Genomic DNA, 25,557 nt, shown 5'->3' with positions numbered 1-25,557 from the left:
AAGACTGCACCCTGTCAAAGGTGGAAAACTTGTAAGACCCGGAAAAACAGTGCAGTCCTTTGTTACACATACAGTGAAACTCTCGCAAGTTTCACTGTGTACGTAACAAAACACTGGTCATTTCAACATTTCTCACATGTACAATTCAGGAGCATTATGTTTACCATGTTCTTCAACCATCACCATTAACCGTTTCCAAATTTTTCCATAGCCTTTAACAGAAGCTCAGTGTTCCCTAAGCAGAGTTCCCCTTTCCCCTCCTTCCCCGCCTCCCCAGTCCTGGTAAGCACTACTGAACTTTCGTTCCTATATACTTACCTATTCTAGATATATAAGTGGGATCATATTTTTCCTTTTCTGACTGACATTTTATTCTGCATAATATTTTCAAGGTCCATTCATGCTATAGCAGGTACCAGAGCTTCATTTCTTTATGGCTGAGTAATATTCCACTGTATATATGTAACCAGCTGCCATGGAGTTCACTCTGACTCATGGTGACCCTGTGTGTGTCAGAGTAGAACTGTGTTCCACAGGGCTTTCAAAGGCTGATTTTTCGGAAGTAGATTGCCAGGCCTTTCTTTTGAGGTGCCTCTGGGTAGACTCGAACCTCTAACCTTTCGGTTAGCAGCTGAGTGAGTTAACTCTTTGTATCACCCAGATGTACGTACCACATTTTATTTATCCATTTATTTGTTGATGGACATTTTAGGCTGTTCCCATCTTGTGTGAGTTATTGGTTCTTGATTGTCTGTTACTGGCCTTCCCAAGTAAAGGGCTCACCATGGCCAGTTGCTCTCCATATCCCTGGGAAGACTGTGTGTGTGTGTGTGCGCATGTATGTGTTGTCTTTTTTAAGCAGTAAAAAGAGTCAGAAATTTGAAACAAGAAAGTTTCTGATATTTGCAAAAATATCATGTAAATAGTATCCCAGATGATAGATTATAAATATTTATGTGGCATGGCAAATGATTGGATCCACCCCCTTCCTTTAGCTTATAGGTTCTTTTACTTTGGAATTTTATCTTTCAAAAGATTAAAACCTCCCTAAATGTTGCAAGGATAGACAACCCAGAAGAATCTTCCCCCAAGAGCCAATGGAGAGAAAGCCTCTCTATAGCCACTGCCCTGAATTTGGACTTCTCGTCTTTTAAACTGTGAGAAAATAAATTTCTGTTCTTTAAAGCCAAAAAAAAAAAAAAAAAAATTTTTTTTTGTTAATGAGAGGTCCAGAGGAAGACGGTGCATTCTGGGGCAATGGTTTCACTATGCCCTTCAGGACACAGGCAAGCCTCCTTATCTTTCCACTCTACCATTTTCAGCATATAGTTTTTGTCCCCTTGGTCACAGACTGGTTCCTTCCCTTCTGGACATCATGCTCCAAGTTCTAGGAGAGAAGAAATCAAAAGCTTTCTCTAGAGGCTTTGTTTGGGAAGGGACACCCACTCCGGGGACTTCCACCTACATCTCACTGACCAACACTGGGAGACAATGCTACCTTAGCTGCAAGAGAGGCTGGGAAACCCATATTCTTAGAGAGGCACATTGCCATCCTGAGCCATATTGGGGTGATATAAGGGAGAAGCAGAAATGGATATTTGTCCCAGAAGGGGGAGAGAGGGGAGGCTGGAGGCTGCTGTTTCTGTGGACTAGGCTGAAGGCAGCATGGAAGAGAAGGGACAGCAGACATGAACAATGTTTATAAATAATGGTAACTTGATGGTAGACAGATGTGGTGAAATAGAAGTTGTCAGGGTGGCTCTGAGCTTCCGACCATGGGAAAGTGATGAAAGAACTGGGGGCGCACTTTGGTGAGTGGCGTCTGGGGTCTTAAAAGCTAGCAAGTGGCCATCGAGGATGCACCAATTGCTCCCAACCCACCTGAAGCAAAGGAGAAGGAAGAATGCCAAAGACACAAGGTAAAGATGAGCCCAAGAGACAGAAAGGGCCACATAAACCAGAGACTCCATCAGCCTGAGACTGGAAGAACTAGATCATGCCTGGCTACAACTGATGACTGCCCTGACAGGGAACGCAACAGAGAGTCCCTGATGGAGCAGGAGAAAAGTGGGGTGCAGAGCTCAAATTCTAGTAAAAAGGCCAGATTAATGGTCTGAGACTGGAGGGACCCCAGAGGGCATGGTCCCTGGACTCTCAGTTAGCCCAAAACTAAAACCACTCCTGAAGACAATTCTTCAGACAAAGATTAGACTGGACTATAAGACATAAGGAAGCCCTCGTGGCGTGGTGGTTAAGTGCTACTACGGCTGTTGACTGAGAGGTCGGCAGTTCAAATCTGCCTGGCGCACCTTGGAAACTCTATGGGGCGGTTCTACTCTGTCCTGTAGGGTCGCTATGAGTTGGAATCCACTCGACGGCAGTGGGTTTTTGGGTTGGGATAAGACATAAAACGATACTGGTGAGGAGTGCTTCTTAGCTCAAGTAGACACGAGACTAAGTAGGCAGCTCCTGTCCGGAGGTGAGATGAAAAGGCAGAGGGACATAGGAGCTGGTTGAGTGGACATGCGAAATACATGGTGGAGAGGAATGTGCTGTCACATTTTAGGGAGAGCAACTAGGGGCACATAACAATGTGTGTATAAGTTTTTGTATGAGAAACTGACTTGAATTGTAAACTTTCACTTAAAGCACAATTTTTTAAAAAAGGAGAAAAAAAGAATTGGGGGTGAGGGAGCAGTTTTACTTTTTGTGACAGTTGAGAAAGCTAACTATAAAATAGCACTCTAAAATACAACAGCAGCGGAGCCTCTAGGGCTCCTGTAAAATGGCCTGTAAATGGCCAATAGGCATATGAAAAGATATGCAATATCATTAATCATTGGGGAAATGCAAATCAAAACCACAATGAGATTCCACTTCACCCCCACTGGGATGGCTATTATCGGAAAATCAGTAAACAAGTGTTAGGGAGATGTGGAGAAATTGGAACCCTCATCTATTGTTGTTAGGATTATAAGACGGTGCAGCTGCTGTGGAAAGGTTTGGTGGTTCCTCAAAAAGTTAAACATAGAATTACCGTAAAATCAAACCAAACCCACTGCCATTGAGTTGATTCTGACTCATAGCACACTGTAGGACAGAGTAGGACTGCCCCATAGGGTTTCCAAGGCTGTAAATCTTTCCGGAAGCAGGCTGCCACATCTTTCTCCCACAGGGTGGTTGGTGGGTCCAAACCGCCTATCTTTTGCTTAGCAACCAAGCGCTTAAAACCCTGCATCAACAGGACTTCTACTTTAAATATATCCTCCCTTGTCACAAAAAGTTTATAGGGCAGGTTACGTTGTTCCTACTTCATTGTAAACAAAACTGTGGCTCAGATGTTAAAGCACTTGCTGAAGGTCACAGTAAGGTGGTATTCTCTTGCTCACGAAAATGTTCTACTTTTAGAAGTCAAAGTAGTTTCATGCTACAATCCCACGATAAAGGAGCACTGAGGGAAGTAGGAAGCACATATCTGTGTGCCACATCCAGTGACCAGAAGAGAGGAAGCCCAGCCCCTCTGTGACCTGTCCCTCATAATCTGGGAGTGAGGTGACCAAAGAATCATCAGCCTCAGTAGCTCCTGCCCCATCTCCTGTGGAGAGACAGGCCCAGAGACCAGTACTGGTTGCACATCCTTCCTGTTAGGGTTTCCTTGGTTCTTGATAGAGCAATTTAGCTGGGAATGTCAGGGCCTCTATGAATTGAAACCTTAAGAAAACGGTCATGTGAAAGAAGTTTCTAGCAGAAAAGATGAACTTGGCAGGATTATAGGGGAATATATAGCTAGCAAATACGATAAATGAAACATACACATATGCCAATGCTCATTGCAGTGCTATTCACAAGAGCCAAGATTGAAAGATGGATAAACGAAATGTGGTACATACTGCTTAGTAATAAGGAGAAATAAAAGGACAATTATGATTCATTTACACATCTAGCAAAGCAAATGTATAGAGAGCTAAGTTTATTAGTGGCTACGGGGGGGGGGAATGGAGGGAGGGGCAGGGGAGATGACTGCTTAGGTGTCACTGAGCTTCTGTTGAGAGTGACAGAAAAACTTGAAAATTAATAATGGTGAACATGATGCCACCAACTTGTGTGAAAATGTTGAAATGGCAAATGTTTTATTTACAACTTAAAAAATTAAGCCAGTGGGAAAAAGCTACATACTGTATGAATCCAACTATATGAAGTTCTGGAAAGGTAAAAGTAGAGACAGTAAAAAGACCAGTGGTTGCCAGGGGTTCAGGGGTAGGAATAGGTGTAGCATAGGGGACTTTTAGGACTGTTACGAGTTCATGATACTGTAGTGGTAGATACATTATACATTTGTCCAAATCTACAAAACCGTACAACACAAAGGGCGAACCCTAAAAGTAGACTATAGTCTTTAACAATGCACCAATACTGGTTATTAAATGTAACGGCGAGAAAAATGTTAGTAAGGTGCAGAGGGGAGACGGGGCATATGGGAACTCTTCCCGCTCAAATATTCTGTAAACCTAAAACTGCTCTAAAAGTGTTAATAAAATATATTTTAAAAAATAGCTATTTGGCTTAACCTAATCTGTACCTTAGAGGTTAACATCTATGCGGCTTACCACTTTTTAATCAGTAGTGGCTGCCTGTAGCCCTGTGTGCTAACAAAGGATGTCAGCAAATACATCTGAAGGTAAAGAATGGGTGTCCATGCCATTACCCTTGACCTGTTCCAAATACATTCCTGATCTCTAAATAGATACTTTCACTTGTTCAATTGCTACTTTTACCTACTTCATTCTGTTCAATCCTTCAAAGATTCTCACTCATATTAAGCTGCTTATAAACCCATATGTAACATGTACACTGATAAAAGGGCTTTAATTTTCTATTACAAAAAGTCCTGTTTCACTGAATTTCAAACTATTATTATCTTTTATTGGAAGTATTTATGGTACCAGAGTAATTCTGTTTCTAAGAGGCATCTCACAAATAACACTGGACAGCAACCAAGAAATTACATTTTACAATTTCTTCAGGCAAAAGCACAACTTTATTTTCACCTCTGCTAATAATAAACCACAATTGACAGCAACAAAGGAGACTGTGCAGTTCAATTTTTTATTTTAATAAAATCAGAATATGCACAGCACATGCAGTGCTAGCATCTAAACTAATACAATAAGCAATTACTAAAGCTACAGTGACTTGAGGTTCAATCTTTTTACATTCAGCAAGTTTAAATTCATTCTTACGTAATTTTTGAAACATTATTAACTGAAAATATTGCTTGCTGAGAAAACTTGCTCCAATGCTATTGCCGAATGTACAAGTCACTGATTATGCCAATACAACAAAGATAACCACATGTTTGAGGATTGCAATGTGCCAGACATTCACTGAAAAAAAAAAAAAAAAAATACACACAACTAAACAAAACTCACGCAACAAACATCTGAGAATCTGGACACTTCGTATCAGTGTTTTGAAGTGTTTCAATTAATATCTTAAGACAAGTGTATCAAAACCTTGGCATGTTTTAATTTCAAGTCGCCAATTTTGTTTTTACTAACATCAGAAAGTTATGGCTACACCGCCAATGCCGGGTCTGCTTAATTTGACTTAAGAGTTTAATATGACTTAACATTAAAAGCTCACACTACCCCGAAATATATAATTTCACGCATACGGTGACATTCAACATTCAAGTGCCAGTGTTTTTGTACTGTCTTTTGGTCAAGTTTCTTTAAACTTTCAAAGAATCACTTTAGGCTTACAAAAATAAATATTTGTCAAAATGTTCAATAAATATTACATAAAACTAGCAGCAAAAAGTATCTAGAAATCTGTCGTGTGCAAATAGTTTTCTTCCCAACTATCATTCCCATGGTCCCAAATAAATTTTAGAATCTAGTCCCATCCCCTTCCTAGACAAGCTGCGTTCAACAATCTCCAAGAGACAAAATAAGATTGGAAGTTTAAGGACACGCACACAAGACATATATATAAAATTCTCTGAATGTGCAATAAAAGAAGTATTTTGTAAAAAGTTATGGGCAAAATGTACAAGGGCCTAAACCTAGACTAATTGAAATAGCACCATAACAAATGACCTCAATACTGTCAAGTGCACCTACTTAATAATAAAAGTTTTAGAACAAGGCACAATACACTTGAAAATCTATTGCACTTTAGGAAATTTTTGCCGTCTTCCTATGCCACTGTAAAAAGATTGAGCGTTTTGATCACCGCATTCTGGCCACAAAATTAGCACAGAATTCAAAGTGGCAGAGGCATTTTAGTGGTGGACAATGCTCATCTTTGGCCAGATTTAGCATAAACAGACTATAAATACAATGGAAACCTATGCAACTAAAACTGACTAAAACTGCACTGTATAGCAGAATCGACACCTTGTGCAGTTATGTACATATTTCCAACCTGTGTGATCTCAAAAGATTTCAGTTTGTTACTCTTCTGGAGCCATTTTTACAAAGTCTATAGTAAGCCAGTTTAACATCTTCAACGCAGCTTGAACAGAGTAATGTGAATCGGCATTTAAAATAAAGCCTGCTGCATAATTCTTCCTGTTCATACCCTCTTGACCAAAAAACATCAACACTAGCATGCGTTATTAGACCAGAAATCATCCAGGGCCCTATAATGAGGGCTGGTCATTGCTGTGGTCAGCCATTCTACCATTTCAATTTCATTTATGGCAGGCATTTAAAAAGTCTAAGTAGATGAATTCTCCTAAAAACCTATTTCAAGTTATCAGACCTTTAAACTTTCCCTGTAATAGTATGCCCACATTTGGCTAGCTCATAATTAACAATCTGCCTAAACACTGAAAGAGGAATTGCTGTATTTACTTGCATTAACTTTGAAAACAGTGCTTTGAATGTATGCATGTATTCATACATCACCTCATCATGACTGGAATGGCTTGTTTAAAGACTATCAGGTTCTAAATACCTATCCAGGATAGAGTGAGCAAATCAGAACTTTAACTTAATACAGTTTGCCACATTAGAAACTAATCCCATTAAATATACTTCAAGACATTTGCTTCCCCCAATCTGCAAGTATCAAAAAGCCCTAATGCAGGCTACCGCATAAGTTTTTTCCTTATAGTATTTATGGATGAATCGATGATTCCTGTTAAGTTGTATCACACCTGTGTGCCAAGGTTTGATTTTAGCCCAAGTTCAGTAAATTTATTTTGTCAAAACAATTGTATCTTGAGCATTACTGAGCCAACAGGACATCAAAATAAAAAGTTGTCTAAAGTTAAAGGCACAGTACATTAACAAACAAATGATCCTCAGTCACAAAATTATAAATGCAGTTTGGGAAGGGGGAGGTGGGAGGGGAGTTAATCCAAACTACAGCAATGAAGTCTTTAAACCACCTTCCGAACAGGGCTGCTGATTGTTCCTTTCATTTCTTTGTGTGACCTTGAGCTCCCTTAAAAAAAAAATTTTCAGTGGAGAATCACAGCTGGTAATGTACTGCGAGTTCTTGAAGCTACACAAGGTATAGTCTGGCTAAGTTACATGTGGTTTCCATATTAGCTTGTTTGGTAGGGCGACCTGCTGCGAAGCAGGTTCAGTTACCCCACCAGTCAACCCCTTGGGAGTTGTAATTTCCTCCATAACCATCACTGTTGTAAAACCCTCCATAGCCACCTAAAAGAAAGAAAAAAAAATTAAGCCATCCATTCTTAAATACAACCCTTCCCTTCTAAGTACTTTAATGTAAAGCAACCTGCAGTGCTCAACTTCCCCAACGTTTTTAATTATGCTTTGAAAAAGATGTTAAAAAAAAAAAAGGTAGAAAGTCTTCCCCAAAGATAAGATTTAAAAAACAAAACAAAACCCAAGGTTACCTCCTCCAAATCCTCTGCTGCTTCCGTGACCACCTCCACCACTACGGCTGCTGCTTGCACGACTGCTACTGAAGCCGGAACTGCTGGCACCACTACTTTGTCGGTAGTCTCTGGCGCCAAATCCTCCACTGAATCTGCTACTACAGGGACGGGGGGAGAGGGGGAGAGGGGGAGGGAGAGAGGGGGAGACGGGGAGGGAGAGAGAGAAAGGTTTGTTCATGAAGATCCTAAAAAAATTGACGTTTTCAAATTAAATATTTGAAAAACTAACCCCAGACATAACTACTTTCAAAGAGTAAACAACAAAGTGTAAGTGAACTCCCAACCCCGATTATATAGAATCTGTACTTTTTGGGAAACCCTGGTGGCGTAGTGGTTAAGTGCTATGGCTGCTAACCAAAGGGTCAGCAGTTCGAATCCACCAGGCGCTCCTTGGAAACTCTAAGGGGCAGTTCTACTCTGTCCTACAGGGTCGCTATGAGTCAGAATCGACCCAATGCAGTGGGTTTGCGTTTGGTTTGGGTACCTCTTAGAACGTCCGCGACTGCTCCCCTTGTAGTGGTGTTCATAAGCCATACTTTCTAACCAAGATGGCACTTCTTGTTTAGCTTCAACAAGAAGATCCAACAAATCCTTGGTAATATTTATGTTCCTCTCGTTAAAGAACGAAGTGGCGAGGCCTTAAAAAAAAAAAAAAAGGTACATAAAGCCAAGGTCTTCCGTAAAGCAGCTTAGTAGTCTTATTGTCCTATGTGCAATATTAAGTAGAATACTAAAAAATGAAATTACAACTCGCTATTTACAAACTCAAAGTGCTTTGAATAAAACCTGACCTTTTCAGTCACTCCTATTGCTAAAATATTTCAGTGGCATTCCTTAGAAATAGAGACCCTAACATTTAAGATCCTGTGACGTTCTTTGCTGCATGCCCTCCAATGAGAAACAGAACCAACTAGACCACCAAGTTACCAGACACTTACCAAGGTTTCCGACCCGTCCTGTACGGCCAATGCGATGCACATATTCTTCAATATCACTTGGCAAGTCAAAATTGATAACATGTTTCACATTTGAAATGTCCAGTCCTCTTGCAGCCACCTGGAAAATAACTTTTGTTTATATACGGCCCATTTAAAACAATGCAAACATTTAAACGTGCTTAATTTGAAAATAACATATACGTATATATACATACTGCTGTTGCCACTAGAATTGGGCTTTTTCCAGAGCGGAACTGGTGAAGGGCCTCTTCTCTATCTCTTTGAGATCGGTCTCCATGGATACTGGTACAAGCATACCCTTCATGGTACAGGAAATCCTCCAGAGAATCTGCCCCCTTCTTTGTCTCCACAAACACCAAGGTCAAGGAATCCTTGCCTGAACGGAAAAAAAATTACAAGGTTCTGGTCACTAATAGTGGCTTAGTTCTCTTTACACTTAAACATGCAAATAGAGGCAATTAAAATAGACTATTTTAATAGAATCTTTTGAATGAGGAAGAAAAGCAAAACGTGATCCAAACAGTTCTCATTATCCAAACCACCAGAGTAACACTAAAGTAATTTTACCTGTTGCATTTAGAAGGTCAAGCAGAAATGACCGTTTGTCTGGCTCTTCGACCCAAACTACTTTCTGTGTGATGTTCTCAGACGTAGAGCCAACTCTTCCTACAGCCAAAAATATGTATTCTTCCAAGAAATCACGAGCAAGCATCTGAAACGAACAAAAATCATTATCTAATGAAATAAATTCCTAAATAAATAAAACTTGCATCATATACAGGAAAAACAGTACCTGTATTTCCTTAGGGAAAGTAGCACTAAACATCATGGTGTGGCGAACTCCCTTTGGTGGCATAGTATCTTGTTCAACTATTCGACGTATCTGAGGTTCAAATCCCATATCCAACATCCTATCAGCTTCATCCAACACCAAGTATCTGTCATGAACCATAAAAATTTAGAATTTGAAGAGAAATTAAAAAAAAAAAAAATTTTAGTAAAAGTAATTAGTTATATATTCAGTTACTTAACTTCCTCATGTCATAATTTGACATATTTAGTGCAGAATTCTTGCCAACAAATAAAACTGTCCCAGATCACATAGCCAAATTAGCTCTTACTACTTGTCAGTCTAGTCATTCTGAGCCTGTCTTAAAATGTCACTAGTTTCTCAACATTAAAATTACATACAAACTTTTTGTAAAAGGTTATATAACTAATCAGTTTTCTTAAAATTTAGGTAGTGTTAATAATAAATTACCACAAAACTAATGGCAAATAAGCTGTTGCTGTTGAGTTGATCCTAACTCATCAGTGACCCTACAGACAGAGTAGAACTGCCTGACAGCGTTTCCAAGGAGGGCTTGGTGGATTCAAACTGCCAACCTTTGGGTTAACAGCTGTAGCTCTTAACCACTACACCACCAGGGTTTCTTAATGGCAAATAACATTAATACAATGTTGCATCCCATACATTTAAAAATTAACATACTTGCAGAAGTCTAATCCTATTTTTCCTCTCTCCATCATATCCACTAGACGTCCTGGAGTGGCTACTAACAAGTGGCATCCACGTTCTAAGTCTCGAATCTGCTGACCAATATCAGCACCTCCATAAACCACGCAAGGACGAACTCTAGATCGGTATGAAAACTATAAGCAAAAAGTTTTATCAGCTTCAAGGCCAAGATTTTTACATGGTCGTAAAACATTTCATTAGCATCAATGGAAAAGCCAGTATCACTGAAATGCATACTTACTTTTCTGGCTTCCTCATAGATCTGAACTGCCAGTTCTCTCGTTGGTGCTAACACCAAGGAAATGGGGTACTGTTTGCGGCGCCCGTACCTTCCATTTTCCTAAGAGATAAATCAATTTAGAAGTTAAATTCTAACACCCCCCTTTTTAAAAGAAAGTTCATCACAACATAAATTCTTTTGGTAATTGAAGGATTACACTTGAAAATTGTTTATTAAATACATTAGAATAAACTTCAGCGTCAGTTAAAAAGCTCTTACCGCTACGTACAAGTTCTATGATAATTTCTCATTTTATAAAGATGCATTTACCTTCATGGCCCTCAAAGCCTCGCCTGGACCATCTGAATAAATCTGACTCAAGATGGGCAAGAGAAATGCTGCAGTTTTTCCAGACCCTGTTAAGAAAAGGCATATTCACTCAACCACAGAAAAAGACCCTGCTTATTACTTTGCGGTAAACATTGATAATTAAGCAGTGTTTTTTAACCGTCCTGTCACTGACAGTTAATTTGTTGTTTTCCTTTATGCTCAAATATTTTCCAAAAATAACGGCCAAGCTAAAAACCCTAAGAATGACTTCTTTGTCCTCCATGTGTACAGCAGGGGTCAGCAAATTAAGGTCCAGCCTGCCACTTACTTTTGTAAATAAAGTTGTATTGGAATAGAGCCATGGCCTTTAATTTACATACTACTATTGCCACTTTCACGCTGTTAACACCAGAGCCAAAGTACTTGTAACTGAGAATATTTACTGTCTGGTCCTTTATAGAAAAAGTATCAGCTCCTGATCATGTTTGTAGAGACAACCATAAGACCTCTGCCTCAAAAATGGTGTCAATTTCAATTCTTAAGAGTTTCTCACAGCTACTGTATATTTACAGCATACAAAGGATGAGATTCTCACCCTTCCTCAGGGAAGTAAAATTGTCAAATGATTGGAGCTCTATGTATTTTAAAAAGGGGGGAATTTTGCCACCTTCTTTCAAACTGGCCAAACTCACAGACACATTAAAACTTGTACCCAATTCAAAGGGTATAACCACCCCCCATTCCCAGAAAACTGGTGCTACTTTACCCAGCAAAGCATCTTTCCCTTAGCCACATTCCTATGGATCACAGGCTATTCCCAAATCTTAGCCTTCTTATTCCAGACATGATGTTATACTTTCCCACCATTGCAATCACAATTTTTCCCTGTTGCAGCAACATTAGGCTGATGACTTTCTATGTTTCCCTAAGATACCCCGATGAAAACTTAAAGAGACAGTAAAGAATCAAAGAGCCTAACGAAAAAGAGAAAGCACCTTAACCTTACCTTTATCAGTCAGGCTCAAGCTTTCCCATAAAACCTAAACACACACAACACACACACTTTTTGTACGTTTTAGAACAAACCCAGTTAAGACCTCATAACAATTTTTACTCTCACCAGATGAGCTTACCTGTTTGGGCACAGGCCATCAAGTCCCTTTTTTCCTTGATAATAGGAATAGCATGCTTTTGCACTGGAGTCGGGCGAGTATAACGAGTAAGTTCAATGTTTCCCATAATAATTTCTCCCATCTCAACATCACTGAACTGTCAAGAAATCCAACCAGGTTAAAAGCTAGAAATGCTATCTGGTGCCATTTCTATTTTTCCCTAATACAATAATGGAAATAACCAATCAACGACCCATTTGTAATTTAGTTCACAGTTGCTTTGATTTGAAATAAAAGTATATTTTGAGAAAATTCAACCCCCAGGTTTAATTTATGATGTAAGTTTTTGGGTTTTCCTATGTTTGACCCATTTTCTACTTCAGATAGTGAATTAGTAATAATGGTGACACTGAACTCAATCTCTTCCCATAAACCAATGATGCGCTTTTTGTTGGTGGTGGGGTTTTTTTTAAGAGTAACTTTAAAGAATTGTTAAAAAAAAAAGTTGGCATGATCTACATATGCCTTTAGGAAGTCCACCTCATTCTGACGAACCAAAAACATTTATATACTCCTCAATGTCTTAAAAGGTCACATAAAAATACGTACACTTTCAATGTGTGGAGGACAGTTGTTGCCTGTTGCTTCAACTGGAATGTCATCATATTTCTCAAAGTTAATCCCAGTGTTGCCTCCAGAAAAGAGTTCCCTAAAGATAAAAGATTGGTAAAGTTTAGTTGTTATTATACTAAGCAATAAGGCTTTATCACAATTAACATATGTTTCAAAAACTTACTGCTCCAGGCGTTCACTTGGTGGAAGTGGTTTTGACCAATCATCTTCATCTGATTTGTCACACCAGCGACTGTTTCCACCACGTTCATATTTGCTAAAGCCACTTCTGTCACCACGACTGCCAATGCCATCATAGTCACTCCGTCCACGATCATCAAATCTGAACAGCACAAGCAATTAATCAGAATCTTTTAATTTAACCATTAATAACCATTATCAGATTTCTACCACTACTCTAAAACTGCACCAGGAGATCTGTTGAATTATTTATCATGGCTAACTTCAAGGATGTCAACACTCCAGTTCTGGCTCATTCTTACTTGACACATAAGGCCCTTTGAATTAACCAAATTGTATGTATCATTTACGTATCTTTTTTTTTTAATTGGAATCCTTTACATTACTGTAAAATCACATAGCCTAAAGAGACCTTACACATGCTGAAATTTAGAATCAGGTTTTATATATTTGAAATTAACATACAGCTTACGCCTTCATTTTTTAAGTACTCATCCAAATATATTTAGTGATGGGAAAAGAAAAATATAATATACCAAATACCAATTGTCCCAGTTATACTAGGATGCCATTTAAAGGACAATTTGCTTGTGTGATAGACTTTAGATAAAAGGCAGAAAATAATCCTTACCTTAATTAAGATGTGTTTACAGTTTTAGGCCTGTTTGCAAAAAATCAGGACATAGGGCTAACCAGTTATTAGACGTGAGGTCAGTTCACCACACTTGTGTAATCAAAAAATACAAGGTGCTTAAAAATTACCATACAGAGAATCCACAAAAATCTCAACCAAATTAGGCCATGCATAGTAGATGAACTTAACCCTTTTGAATAAAATATACAAAACTAAAATATAAAAATGACTGATCTCATGATACCAAAGAGCATATTCATATTTTTATCTAATTTCTGTGAAACAGGATCAATCTAGTAAAGACCTCTTACAGCTAAGAAAATACAATGATTAAGCAGACATTCTGCTTAACGCCCAAATAGGTGGTCTATTAAGTGGAAAAAAAAAATACCATGCTTAACAGTCAATAAAAGAACGAGGACTTAACAAATTAAATCAAAAGACCAATTTCTAAATACTACTATACACACTTAAGGTGAGAAGACAAAAACAAAAAACCACTTACCTTCCCCTTGGTCCACTTCCACGATCGCTGAAGAAACTAGACTTCCCTCTTGAATCACTGCGGGACCCAAAACTGCTGTATGCATCCTTATCTTTACTAGAGCTCCACCCTGAACTGTCTTTATCGTAGAATCCTTCAACAACAACAACAAAAAAAAAACCACAAACCCATTTTAGTCTATTAATTAGAAACTGACAATGCCTTATCATAAGTCCTATATTTCTGAATAGGAAGCCCTCCACAGCCTTATGTTACACCTGTAGGATCAAGGGCCAATGGAAGTATTTCTATCACGGCACTAGAAGGGAATCAAGACTAAGAGCTGGTTTACATCAGCACATACATTTTTTCACATCTTTAATTCTCCCTACTGGAAAATACTATACACTAAACCAAGTAATCTCACAGAAGAATGTTCTGAATGAATACCAGGTTGATGGCATTGTTCTATGACCATCGCAATTCAGTTTTCATTAATTGTATAGGTGGGAATGAGTTTACTAAGAGACACTATCATTTCAATGTTTCTTAGAGATGGCATTCATTCAAAATATTCTTAAGAGTGTCAGGTTTGCTTGGTTTAATAGAGCATTTTTCAGTTTCAACAATAAGAATGGAGCTTTGCACACATGAAACATATACCACCTAACAATACTATTTCAGCGATCCACCTACTATAAGCTTGATGAGAATCACGAATACCTGGAAAGATGGAAAACCCTCATCCCTACGTATTCTTGGTATGGACAGGTTCCTAGGGTACAGCTATAAATACCCAGATAAGAGGGGATGACAAGGGTATAAATTAGCCCAACGAAAGATTAAAGGGTTTAACTAGGAAGGTTTAAAGGGTTTAACTAGATTCAGTGATACCTTATTAAATATTCAGAAGTAGTTTACAAGACAATGAAGTTACTTTCCTTCTGCTTTATGCCTCCCTCTACCACTGTCAGCCAAGTGACCAACAACAGCCTTTGCTAGCAATAGTTGGGTTAGATTTCTAAGATCTCTTCCAGCTCTAAGAACTCTGTGATACTGCCTCTCCCTTTGATTCCCGTCATGCTAAGGGGAAAAAGCACAAAATAAACACGGGCCTCAGTACCAGCTAATAAACCAAAACCAAACCCATAGACTCCCCCTCCCTCCCGCCACTGCCTCTGAATCGATTCCGACTCATAGCGACCCTACAGGACAGAGCAGAACTGCCCCAGAGTTCCCAAGGAGCGCCTGGCAGATTTAAACTGCCACCCCTTTGGTTAGCAGCCATAGCACTTAACCACTACACCACCAGAGTTTCCAGAATGCCTAAAATTAAGTAAGGCTAATAGCTCTTACTGACGTGTAACTTCTAAATGTAGCAAGAACTAGATCTTTGAAGTTTTTGTAAGAACTTACCTTTAGTAGCTTCTCTGTTCCTTAAGTGAGGAGGAATATAACGCCCTTCTAAAAAAAAATAATAAAAAAAAAATTAGAAGCCAAAAACCGAGAAGTTTTAACTTCTCACCAAAATTTCTATTACATGTGCTGGAAAATATCTTTTAACCTCTAGCACTCCAATCTGACTACTTACACCTGGAAATTGAAAGGAAAAAAAAAAAAAAACGAATCTAACTTTAAATGGGTTACTGCTGTATAAAAACTTTTAAAAAGCTTAGTAAGCAAAAAAAAAAATCTGACTTGGAACCTAAGAGCTGAAATCTACAAATCAAACACATTTAAACAGCCACTAGCGGTTACTTTACACATTTAAAAAAATAAGGCCTGCTATGATTTCCTGTAATTTAGCTATTTAGAAGCTTTTTTTCGTCTCTAGTTTGCTAAGTTAAAAAACATACAAAAAAGATGCTGGGAGGGGAAAAGGTTTCAAGGAGCTAGGAGTTTTAATTTGGGGCTTGTTAAGCTTAAGGAAAACAAGCCAACTGTTGTTCTGTACACTAGCAAAAATTCCACTTACACTATGGATGAGAAGCAAAAACAATGTATATCCACCAAGTCAATTTGCTTTATTACTAGCAAATCTGTAATTTAACTTTCTTTTTCACTTCTGAATTGAATAATTTTAAAGATTTCTATTGCAGTGATCAATTCCTAAAGATTCTTAGCATGGCAAATAAGGTAAAATTTAAAACAACCAAGTAACTCTGTGCCCTGTTGAGGCCCTTCTTGCCTAAAGATGAGGATGTGTCCTTTTACTATGAAACACACAGTGCTTGAAGAAACAGTGCTTTCCAACCCTACGGTCCATACCCACTGTTGTCTAGTTAACAGGTGGGAAAAAAGGGGAGTTGAAGCAGAGGTCTATTGCCAAGTAGCTCCTCTATCCTAATACTATAGGGTCGCTATGAGTTGTAACAGACTCGACGACAGTGGGTTTGGTTTTCTTGGTTTTATCCTAATACCTTTAACAAGTCCCCGCCCCTCCAAAAAAAAAAAAAAAAAAAAAGGCCCTCTTAAAAAAAAAATATATATATAACCTAACTTGTTTTCCAAAGAATAAAGAATTATACCCATAAAAATTTCAAATTCTAACTACCACTTCAAGGTTCAGTATAGGCTGAATTAGTTCTACTAGTAAGTCTCAAGTTCTTCATGGAAAAGGGGTAGCTACAGCCTATGAACGTGTGTGTTCGTTCCCTTTACTAGGTTTAACAGTTCTGGTTAATTCACTCTAACAGGGATGGATACATCCCTACCACCTCTCAGCTGGACACAGGATTCATATTTGAGATAACCAAATTCTTTCAAAGATAATTTCTACATTGTATAAAATTCTTTTTAACGGTTACCTCTTTTAACTCAAGAGAACCAACTAGTCCCTTTTATTACCAGAAAGATCACAATGCTTTAATCACTACTAGTTTATGTAATTCTTTACACAGTAAAAATTGGAAAGGAAATTCCTAAATTTTAAATAAGTACAATGAAATATTAAAATACTAAACTCTAACACAGATTCAGTAAATACACACAATATTTTACTTACTACTGGCTGTACTTCCTCCACTCTGATTATCTGAAGAGTTCAGGTCTAGGCCAGCAAACTAGGAGAAGAAAAGTAAGATAGTTAACAGTTCATGTGTGGAAATATTACAATGAGAAAACTAGTCCCGCCCTCTAGCATTTACTAGCACTGTATTCACAAATGGCTGCCCCTGCCTGCCTAAGCGAAACTCTTAAAAGAATGTGACTTAAGAATGCTTTGAAGTACTTCTGTATATACTGCAGAAAGCAGCACACACCAAGATGCTGGTGCTATCCAGTAGAAAATGGGTCCAAATTTAAGTCATTCATTTAAACCAAATTTTCCTTGTAACATTCTCCATAATAAAAGCTCATAATCACCAAACAAGTAGCCCTGGTGGCACAGTGGTTAAGTGTTTGACTACTAACCCAAAGGTCGGTGGTTTGAACCCGCCAGCCACTCCATGGGAGAAAAATATGGCAGTCGGTGTCCATAGACTACAGCCTTGAAAACGCTATGGGGCAGTTCTACTGTTCTACAGTTGGAAATCAGCTCAATGCCAATGGGTTGGTTTTTTTTTGGCAATCACCAAACATGGAGTCCCCTGGGTGGCACAAACGGTAACCAAAAGTTCACAGCCTTGAAAACCCTACCGAGCAGTTCTCTGCACACATGGAGTCGCCATGAGTTGGACTGACTCGACACAACTTACGACAACAATCACCGAACTAAAACTTTTGGTTATACCAAGTCTCAAAAAAGAAAATTACCTTAAAATCTCAGACACAAAGTATTCGTTTTCAATCTACTGACTTTCTACTTGAGATTATTTTAAACCTAAAAGGTGCATCTGAAAACCGTTAGGACAAATTCTGAATCGTCCATTCCTTAGTTCCTTTACTTCAAAATATTGCCAAAAACAAAAAACCTATGGCCGTCAAGTCGATTCCGACTCGTAGCCACGTACAGGCATAGCGACCTATATGACCGTGTAGAACTGCCCCACGGGGTTTCCAAGGAGCAGCTGGTGGATTCGAACCGCTTGACCTTTGGTTAGCAGCCAAGTTCTTTACCCAGGGCTCCAAATATTGTCCAGATATTTAATTAGCAGCACTCTTCATCATTTTACATACAACTATTTATCATTCAATTCTTGCAACCCAATGAAATTGGTACTGTTTATTTTCTCCCGTTTTAACAATAAGTTCAAAGATGATTTTAGTCGCACAGTTACTAAAAGGCACAATGCTCTTAATGAGTAAGACATTCTATTGCCTTCCATCTTCACTTCTATTCATCCCCTTACACTGGTAACTCTAAGCCTCAACATTCTACAAAACCATAACTTCTCTCCATCCTGTTTGTAATGACTAACCAGAAAACTACTTAAAAGTGAGAGAGGGAAAAAATATATATATATATATATATATACACATATATGGAGCCCTGGGGGCGCAGTGGTTAAGAGCTGCTAAGCAAAATGTCAGCAGTTCGAATCCACCAACCACTCCTTGGAAACCCTATAGGGCAGTTTCTACTCTGCCCTATAGGGTCGCTATGAGTCGTAACAGACTGGACAACATCAGGTTTCGGATCTACATATAAGGTAAAAGTGTTTCGTTAAAAAAAAGGGGGGGGGCCCACAAGAGACCACAGAATACTGTTGCCACCTGTTTGCGAAGAAATACTACACCCTAACATGTTTATGCATCCTGTGTTAAATGCTCAAAATGATGCTGCCAGATTGAAAGCATCAATGGAGACACTGAAAATTAGAAGCAGATGCTGTGCCTTAAAAACGATAGGCACAGTATGATTCTGGGAACCTGGTTTCCAGGACTTCCTTTCACAAAAACACTGCCATTTCTCCCTACACTAATAATCCCAGCAATAGACTGATACTTTAAAATACTACATGAACAAAAACTTACCTTTTGTACTTGTTACAAAATGTTCCAGTACAAGCTTTGTTATGAATTTTACATTGTGGCAACAAGAATTATCAAACAACTTTAGACACTGTTCTAAACTGTTAGGATTACATTATTGCCATTTTCTTTTGTGAATTTGCCACTTAATTTTAAGGAGTCTAAATAGTAAATTTTCGAGTTAAATCGATTACAAACTTAAATAAGGTTCATTTCTGCCTTGTTTGTTAGGTACCATTGAGTCGATTACGACTCATAGCAACCCTGTGTACTAAAGAACGAAATACTGCCCAGTCCTGAGCCTAGAATCTTGAAAAAGGCACCATCTATACTGGAACTGTTAAAAATGATGACACCCTGTGCAGGTCTTATCTATGTCTATGCTTCATTCTACAACCAGGAATTTTAAAAAGTTAATATGATCGATTCATTAATGAAAAATGACTACATTAAAATCTAGAGTCCATTGCCTTCTTCTAATCACACTAGGCAAAAGTCACATAAATACCAGTTTATTTAAAGGCTCCAACGGACTACTGAAGAGCTTCTCTGAAGCCTGGTGCCACTGCTGTACAAGGATGGATACTTCCTGCCACCCCTCCTCTCCCCTGACCCCAAACCCTTAGAAAGATTCTGCTTAAGAGAAAACAGATCTGGGGCCTCTGACCTACTTCAAAATTCTACTCCAAGTCAACAACTGTTTATTACCCCCTAAGCCACATTCCTCATCATAGGGTCGCTATGAGTCCGGAATAGACTTCACAGCACCAGGTTTGTTTTTTTGTTGTCTAAGCGACATTCCACAGAGCCCCGGTGGAGCTAATACTTAAGCGCTCGGCTGCTAAACGAAAGGTCGGCAGTTCGAACCCACCAACCGCCGCAGAAGAAAAATGTGGCAGCCTGCTTCTTTAAAGATTACAGCCCTGGAAACCCTATGGGGCAGTTATGCTCAGTCCTATACGATCGTTATGAGTCGAAATCGACTCGACGGCAACGAGTTTGGTTTTTGGTTTTAAGCCACATTCCGGGAGTTTTTCCTCTGGCTGATCCCTAGATCAAACGTCACTAGCATTAAGGACATTCATACAGTCCACGGCACCGCCCATAACAACGCGCGGCCCTCAGCTAAACAACATACAGTGACTCTGTGGAGCAAGTAAGGAAGAAAGGGCCACGCCGGATGCCTTACCTCCCGGATGTCTGCCCGCCAGCGTTCAACCTCTATCTCTAGCTCCCAGCGCCACGGCGCACGCAGCAGCCCATTACTCCCCCCCCCATCCCTCCTCCCTGAATCTTCTGCGTCACAAAACTTTCCACTCCGGAAACGCGGCCTCCCTGGCCGGGGTGCCGGGCCTGCGGAAACTGGACTGGAGTGAAAGGGCCTGCGGAAAGAAGCCCGGGAGGCACAAGATGCCCACTCCATCCTCCCTTCTAGCCCCTCGCCGGCCCGGGGCCCGTTGGCCCGGGCTCTCCCGCCAGTGGCCCGCAGCGCCACCCAGCACCACACAAAGAAGGCCGCCGCCATTACCCCCGAACGAGGGCCCCCCCCCGCGCCGCCCCCTCCCACATTCCGGGGCCGTGGTCCCTCTCCTGTTCACAAGCACACAAACACGAACGCAACCGGGTCTCCGGGACAAAAATCCGGGCCGCGAGGACAACGAGGACCAAGACCCTCGAGACAAAAAGGGTCTCCTTTCACGGTCCGTCACGAACTTACCCCCTCCCCCCGCGGGTCACTAATCAGTCGGGGTTCGCGCGTGCGCGTCTCTGTGAGCGCGCGCACCCCCTCCCCCTCCCCTCCCCCTCCCCTAGCCTGCGCACGCACACACAAAAGCCGCCATTGTGCTCGGCCGGGGGACAATACCACGGGCCAAAAGAGGGGTCGGGCCCAAGCAACAGCTTCAAACTGCATTCCTGCCGCCTCCCGGTCCCTCCACAGCCCCGGGGCATTAACGCATGCAAACGCGAGGTATCCAGGAAATGGAAACTAAGGGTGCCGGTTAACGCTGCGCCACAGCCAGAATAGGGGAGGGGAGGGGCTCACACAGCAACCCCGCTAGGTTCATTCCAACTCACCTGCTGGTCCAGCCCGAGCGCATTTTCCACCGCCACATGACTCATCCCTGAAGAGTACCGAGAACTCGGAGTCTTCCACTGCTGAGCAAGTGTGTCTGAACCACCGCAAAGGCCTCTCACAGGAGAACTGCGGTTCTGGAGCGAACGGCGCGGCCACGGATCTAATATACCCACTCGAAAGACTGCTACGTCAGCACGTAAGACGTGTGCCCTCCCCCTACCGCTACGACTTCTGCCTGGCTACTGTGCACTCGCTTAGTCCTACCATCGCGAGATTTCCTAGTCAGTTCCGTCCCACCTCGTTCCCCTACCTTAGAGTTCAAAGCGGCAAATGGTGTTGTAGTCCCTCAGAGATTTACTTCCCCGGCTTTCCGCTAATATCCTAGTCTATGGCTTGAAATTCTCGAGAGCTCGCGAGAATTCGTCGTCCCCGTTTTCCACCAGCGGAGAGGCTGTAAAACCTAGGCATCTGATCTTCCTAGTTCTCCCTTCACCTCCAGTTTCCTCTTATCTTTTTTTACTAGCGCTTGCGCTCTCTCGTCTCTCAGTCCCCTGACTTGGAGATATTGTGAAATTTCTCCTTTCTTCTCAGTCCTCGCTGTGTCGCGCATACCCTCCCCGAAACTGGAGTTAAGCAAAAAGAGGCCTGCAACCGAGAAGACGGCATGTCACGTGACCCCAGGTGTCGAACGCGGTGGCCATTTTGTGGAGCCGGGAACCGTGGTTTAGATGGAGTGCTCGGAATTGGGGGAGGGGGAAGAAAGAAGGGGAAGAGGAAGAGGGAGCAGGAAGGGAGGGTGACCGGGGCGGGGGTGGGGGGAAAGTGAAGGAGAATTGGCAGCATTCGCGGTCGGCCGGGCACCTCCCCGCTCGGTTGCCTAGGCAGCGGGGGCGTGGCCTATGAACCCGAGGACCTCCCCCCCTTGGCGCGAGCGCGCCCCCCCCCACCCGCCGGTGGTGAGGAAACAATGAGCTAATCACGCGCTGTGGGGAGCCGGGGATTACGCACCTTTCCCGGGACCCCGGCCCTCTTCCGGAACACCCGCAGCGGGCACCTAGTTTTGGCCCCTCGTTTCCTCTGTCGGGCGTCCAGCGGCTCAGGGCCGGTGGTCACCAGGGCTGTGTTGCTTCCCCCAAAGGCTCTGGGATTGTGAACACCTCTCCTGGGGCCCAGGGGATTTGGGGTGTTTGTGGCTGGGCGGAATCTGGGCCGGCCAAGGAATTGCGACGAGATTATCGGTCTGGGCTCGGGGTGACCGTCAGGCTTTTGCGGTGGATGGTGTGAAGAAACAGGCTTCTGCCGTCGGAGGAACCTCTTCTTGTGCCCCCCCTCCCCCCCAGGCAGGCCACCCCTCGTCCCAGCTTCAGTGCCACAAGCCCTTAAATAGAAAACATGTTGACCAGCGGATCCGTGGTTCTTATAAAAGCTTTCCGCCTCCCTTCTGGCCCTCAGCCTGACAGGAGAATTAAATAATACCTAGGGTTTTGCACCATCCTCCAAAGGGTCTTCTGTTGCCAGAATTCAAATAGCTCATTCTCATCACATAATTTACCGCATGCGTAATTTCTCTCCCTTTCCAATTTTTAAAATTAAAACAAATTCAAACGAGAATGGGATGTAAGAATATAACACTGTGTCCTGGGGCAAGTTGCTTTAACTGCTATGGGTCTCAATTTCCTCATTTATAAAAGGAGCTGGCTAGACTACACAGTCTTGTAAAAGGCCCAACTCCTTTTTATGACAAATATTTTGTAACGCCCTCTTTAACCATCTGAAATAACGAGTCATACATAATATAACCTGAACCTACCAACACATACCTTCAAGAAACATGACCTAATATAAAGAAATTAAAGCAAGATATTTATAAAATAATGTGTGTTTTAATATGTAAATGTTCTGCACGACTAACTGATGATAGACACTTGCCCAGTGCAGCCACAAATGCAAACTGAAAAGCTCAAGTACCATAAACAGTGTTGCCATTGGTGACCTTATTTCCAAAATGGTGAACTCTTGGTAACATTCAAAACGAAGCATTACACTCTTCTCAACTGATACAGTAGTTGTATTCCTGGAAGATTCAGTGTACATCAAAACTGGACAAAAATACTTGGTGTTCATATGTAAAACAGTGTTAGTTATTGGCTTAGATCATGATGAACAGGTTTTTTTTTTTTTTGCATTTGTGAATATCCAGCGGATCAATTCTTTGCCGTATGGGACTGTCCAGCATCGTAGAAGTTTTAGCATGCCTGGCCCTGCCCACTAATTGCCAGAACCTGTCCAAGTCATTGTGACACCAAAAACACACAGATTTGCACAATGCCCGGTTGAGAACCACTAGGCTTAATGACCATCAGGGGCCATTCCACACCTGAGGTTTGTGAATTCTCATGCAGGGTGGTAGGTGTGTTCTTGGTTTTGGTTCCATTTTGTGTTCATATAGACTAGGGTAAACATGAGTCCAAGATTCAAAAGCTGTGAGTTCTGACAGCTCTTCAAACTATGTATAGTAACAATGGGATATACTGACTACCCTGGTTCTGGGCTTCATTTTACTTATGAGTAGAGCCTGTGTACAGGGTACTGCCATGGGAGTGTCTAAAAGAATTAAAATATACAGCAGTTTCCTATTTTTAATTAACCTCTGCTCATAAGCATACTCAGTTCAAACCACTAGGGTGTTTTGTTAATCAGTATGTTAGAATATCAAATTGGAAAAGAAGCAAAGAAACGTATAAAGCTTTTTTTCAAACACATTGACTCAGAAAAAGAATGATACACACACTTGAGGTAGCGTAATGAGCCAACTTTTGCAGCATTCCAAATGACTTTTCCATTAAGCAGTATTTGCATATCTTCACCTAGCAGGCATTTGCAAATTTTATTTGAAGTGGCCTAAAAAGGGATTGGAATGGCCGAAAGCAGGGAAGTTTGTTTGTTTTTCCACGCTCACTTTCTTATATTCCCAGGCATTTAAGTTTAGTGCCCATATTGGAGCAAATACACTATCTGCACCCACATCCACACCCCCACCCCTGCTCCATCTCTGGAGGCAGCCAAGTGGTCAAGAGCCAAAGAACTGGGGTCGGATTGACAGTTCAGTTCCCTGCTTTACTGCCTATAAGTTGCGTGAATGGGGGGCAACTTACTTGCCTTGTCAGTGCCTTATATTCCTGTAAAGTTGGAAGAAAAGCAGCATCTGGCTCAAAAGATGGTTAGGATTAAAGGGCTCATACATGAAAGTGCTTTGCAAGGAGTAAGTGCTTAGACATGGTAGATACATGTACATACGTTGTTGTCGTTAGTTACCGTGGAGTCAAGTCTGACTCAAGGCAACCCCATGTATGCAGAGTACAACTGCTCCCCAGGGTTTTCAAGGCTGTGACCTTTCAAAAGCAGATTGCCAGGCCTTTCTTCTGAGGTGCCTCTGGGTGAGTTTGAACCAACAGTTGAGCACTTAACTGTGCCACCTAGGGACTCCTACATGTATACATACATGTAGTCTATCTCCCTGTCGTCTCAACTTCCTCAGCAGAGTAGGTCGCTCTGGGCACTGGGCTCCCACTTTTCAACCCTCTACTATAACACCACATTGTCCTGCAGTTTTGGGTGGGTACCTCTCCTGGAGGAGCCGACAAAGGAGAGGGAGCTTATCAGACCCCAGCACTGTGCAAGGCATGGCCTGTACATAGCTGCTCAATAGGTGTTTGATGGCGAGTGAATAGGGCAAACGCCCACCCTGTGCCAGTCATGATGCGGGCCATGGTAAGGGGTCTAGATGCATTATTTTGCTTCCACAGATGGCTTTAAGCAAGTTTCATCATCACTCTGTTAGACTGAGATAGAGTGAAATCACATTATTGCAATGCAAATAAATAATGTGCCCAAGTTACCTAAAACCATGCTGAAATATAATTCAACTATTCTGCAGCTAGAAGAAAAGGAATAGTAACGGGGATTGCAAGCCATAGAAACTTGAGAGCCTTTAAAAAGCATCATGATTGCCGGGGCTTTTTAGCAGGGTCCAGGAGCAAGACCTGGGTCCACCTGACCCACACTTTTCTTTAGTGTGGGTTGGAAATAAAGTTCAAAGAGGGTGGAACTCCCCTGTAATCAGAATGATAATTATAGGTGTCGATGCAAAAGCAGTTCCCTGCTGAATCTCCTTTTATGTTTTAAAGTTTAATAGCCTTTTTAGATTTTTTGTTTGGGGCTTCAGGTAAAGCAGATTGTCTTCAAATGACAGATAGTTTATGATAATTATGAGAATATTACTACGGAGGATGATAAAAGTTCTAAAGGAAAAAGAGATCGTAAGACTTTAGGATATTGCTGTAAAACCTTGTTCTTCAAGGGTGAGATCTGGTACATACTAAACCAGGAATGTTACACCAGTAGCCACTGAATGGATTCTGACTCAGGGCAACCCCACGTGTGTCAGAGGAGAACTGTGCTCTGTAGCATTTTCAGTGGCTGATTTTTCAGAAGTCGATCGCCAGGCCTTTTTTCTGAATTGCCTCTGGGTAGACTCAAACCGCCAACCTTTCGGTTAGCAGCTGAGCACATTAGCCATTTGC

At 41.3% G+C, this 25,557-nt stretch overlaps 1 protein-coding gene across 5 annotated transcripts in view; it reads right to left on the bottom strand.

Annotated features, from left to right (window-relative positions):
- Nucleotides 1-21,129, bottom strand: part of DDX3X (DEAD-box helicase 3 X-linked) — a 43,578-nt gene extending 22,449 nt beyond the window's left edge. For 2 of the 5 annotated variants that reach the window (XM_064278165.1, XM_064278166.1), the window contains exons 1-17: nucleotides 20,974-21,129; nucleotides 16,991-17,048; nucleotides 15,403-15,450; nucleotides 14,008-14,140; nucleotides 12,852-13,010; nucleotides 12,665-12,764; nucleotides 12,077-12,212; nucleotides 10,944-11,029; nucleotides 10,635-10,733; nucleotides 10,367-10,527; nucleotides 9,668-9,812; nucleotides 9,442-9,586; nucleotides 9,069-9,250; nucleotides 8,854-8,971; nucleotides 8,400-8,553; nucleotides 7,874-8,013; nucleotides 319-7,673 (exon numbers count right to left, since the gene is read on the bottom strand). In XM_064278165.1, the coding sequence (XP_064134235.1) occupies nucleotides 7,594-7,673; nucleotides 7,874-8,013; nucleotides 8,400-8,553; nucleotides 8,854-8,971; nucleotides 9,069-9,250; nucleotides 9,442-9,586; nucleotides 9,668-9,812; nucleotides 10,367-10,527; nucleotides 10,635-10,733; nucleotides 10,944-11,029; nucleotides 12,077-12,212; nucleotides 12,665-12,764; nucleotides 12,852-13,010; nucleotides 14,008-14,140; nucleotides 15,403-15,450; nucleotides 16,991-17,048; nucleotides 20,974-21,018 (1,989 nt within the window). In that variant the 5' untranslated portion in view covers nucleotides 21,019-21,129 and the 3' untranslated portion in view covers nucleotides 319-7,593. The remainder of the gene's footprint in view (nucleotides 1-318; nucleotides 7,674-7,873; nucleotides 8,014-8,399; nucleotides 8,554-8,853; nucleotides 8,972-9,068; nucleotides 9,251-9,441; nucleotides 9,587-9,667; nucleotides 9,813-10,366; nucleotides 10,528-10,634; nucleotides 10,734-10,943; nucleotides 11,030-12,076; nucleotides 12,213-12,664; nucleotides 12,765-12,851; nucleotides 13,011-14,007; nucleotides 14,141-15,402; nucleotides 15,451-16,990; nucleotides 17,049-20,973) is intronic. The other 3 variants (XM_064278167.1, XM_003417980.4, XM_010597745.3) reach the window with 2 other exon arrangements.
- Between the last annotated feature and the right edge of the window lie 4,428 nt (nucleotides 21,130-25,557).

The sequence above is a fragment of the Loxodonta africana genome, chromosome X (genome assembly GCF_030014295.1).
Source record: "Loxodonta africana isolate mLoxAfr1 chromosome X, mLoxAfr1.hap2, whole genome shotgun sequence".
NCBI lineage: Eukaryota > Metazoa > Chordata > Mammalia > Proboscidea > Elephantidae > Loxodonta > Loxodonta africana.
Note: the sequence above shows the minus strand (reverse complement) of the source record. Positions and strands in the feature narration are given on the sequence as shown.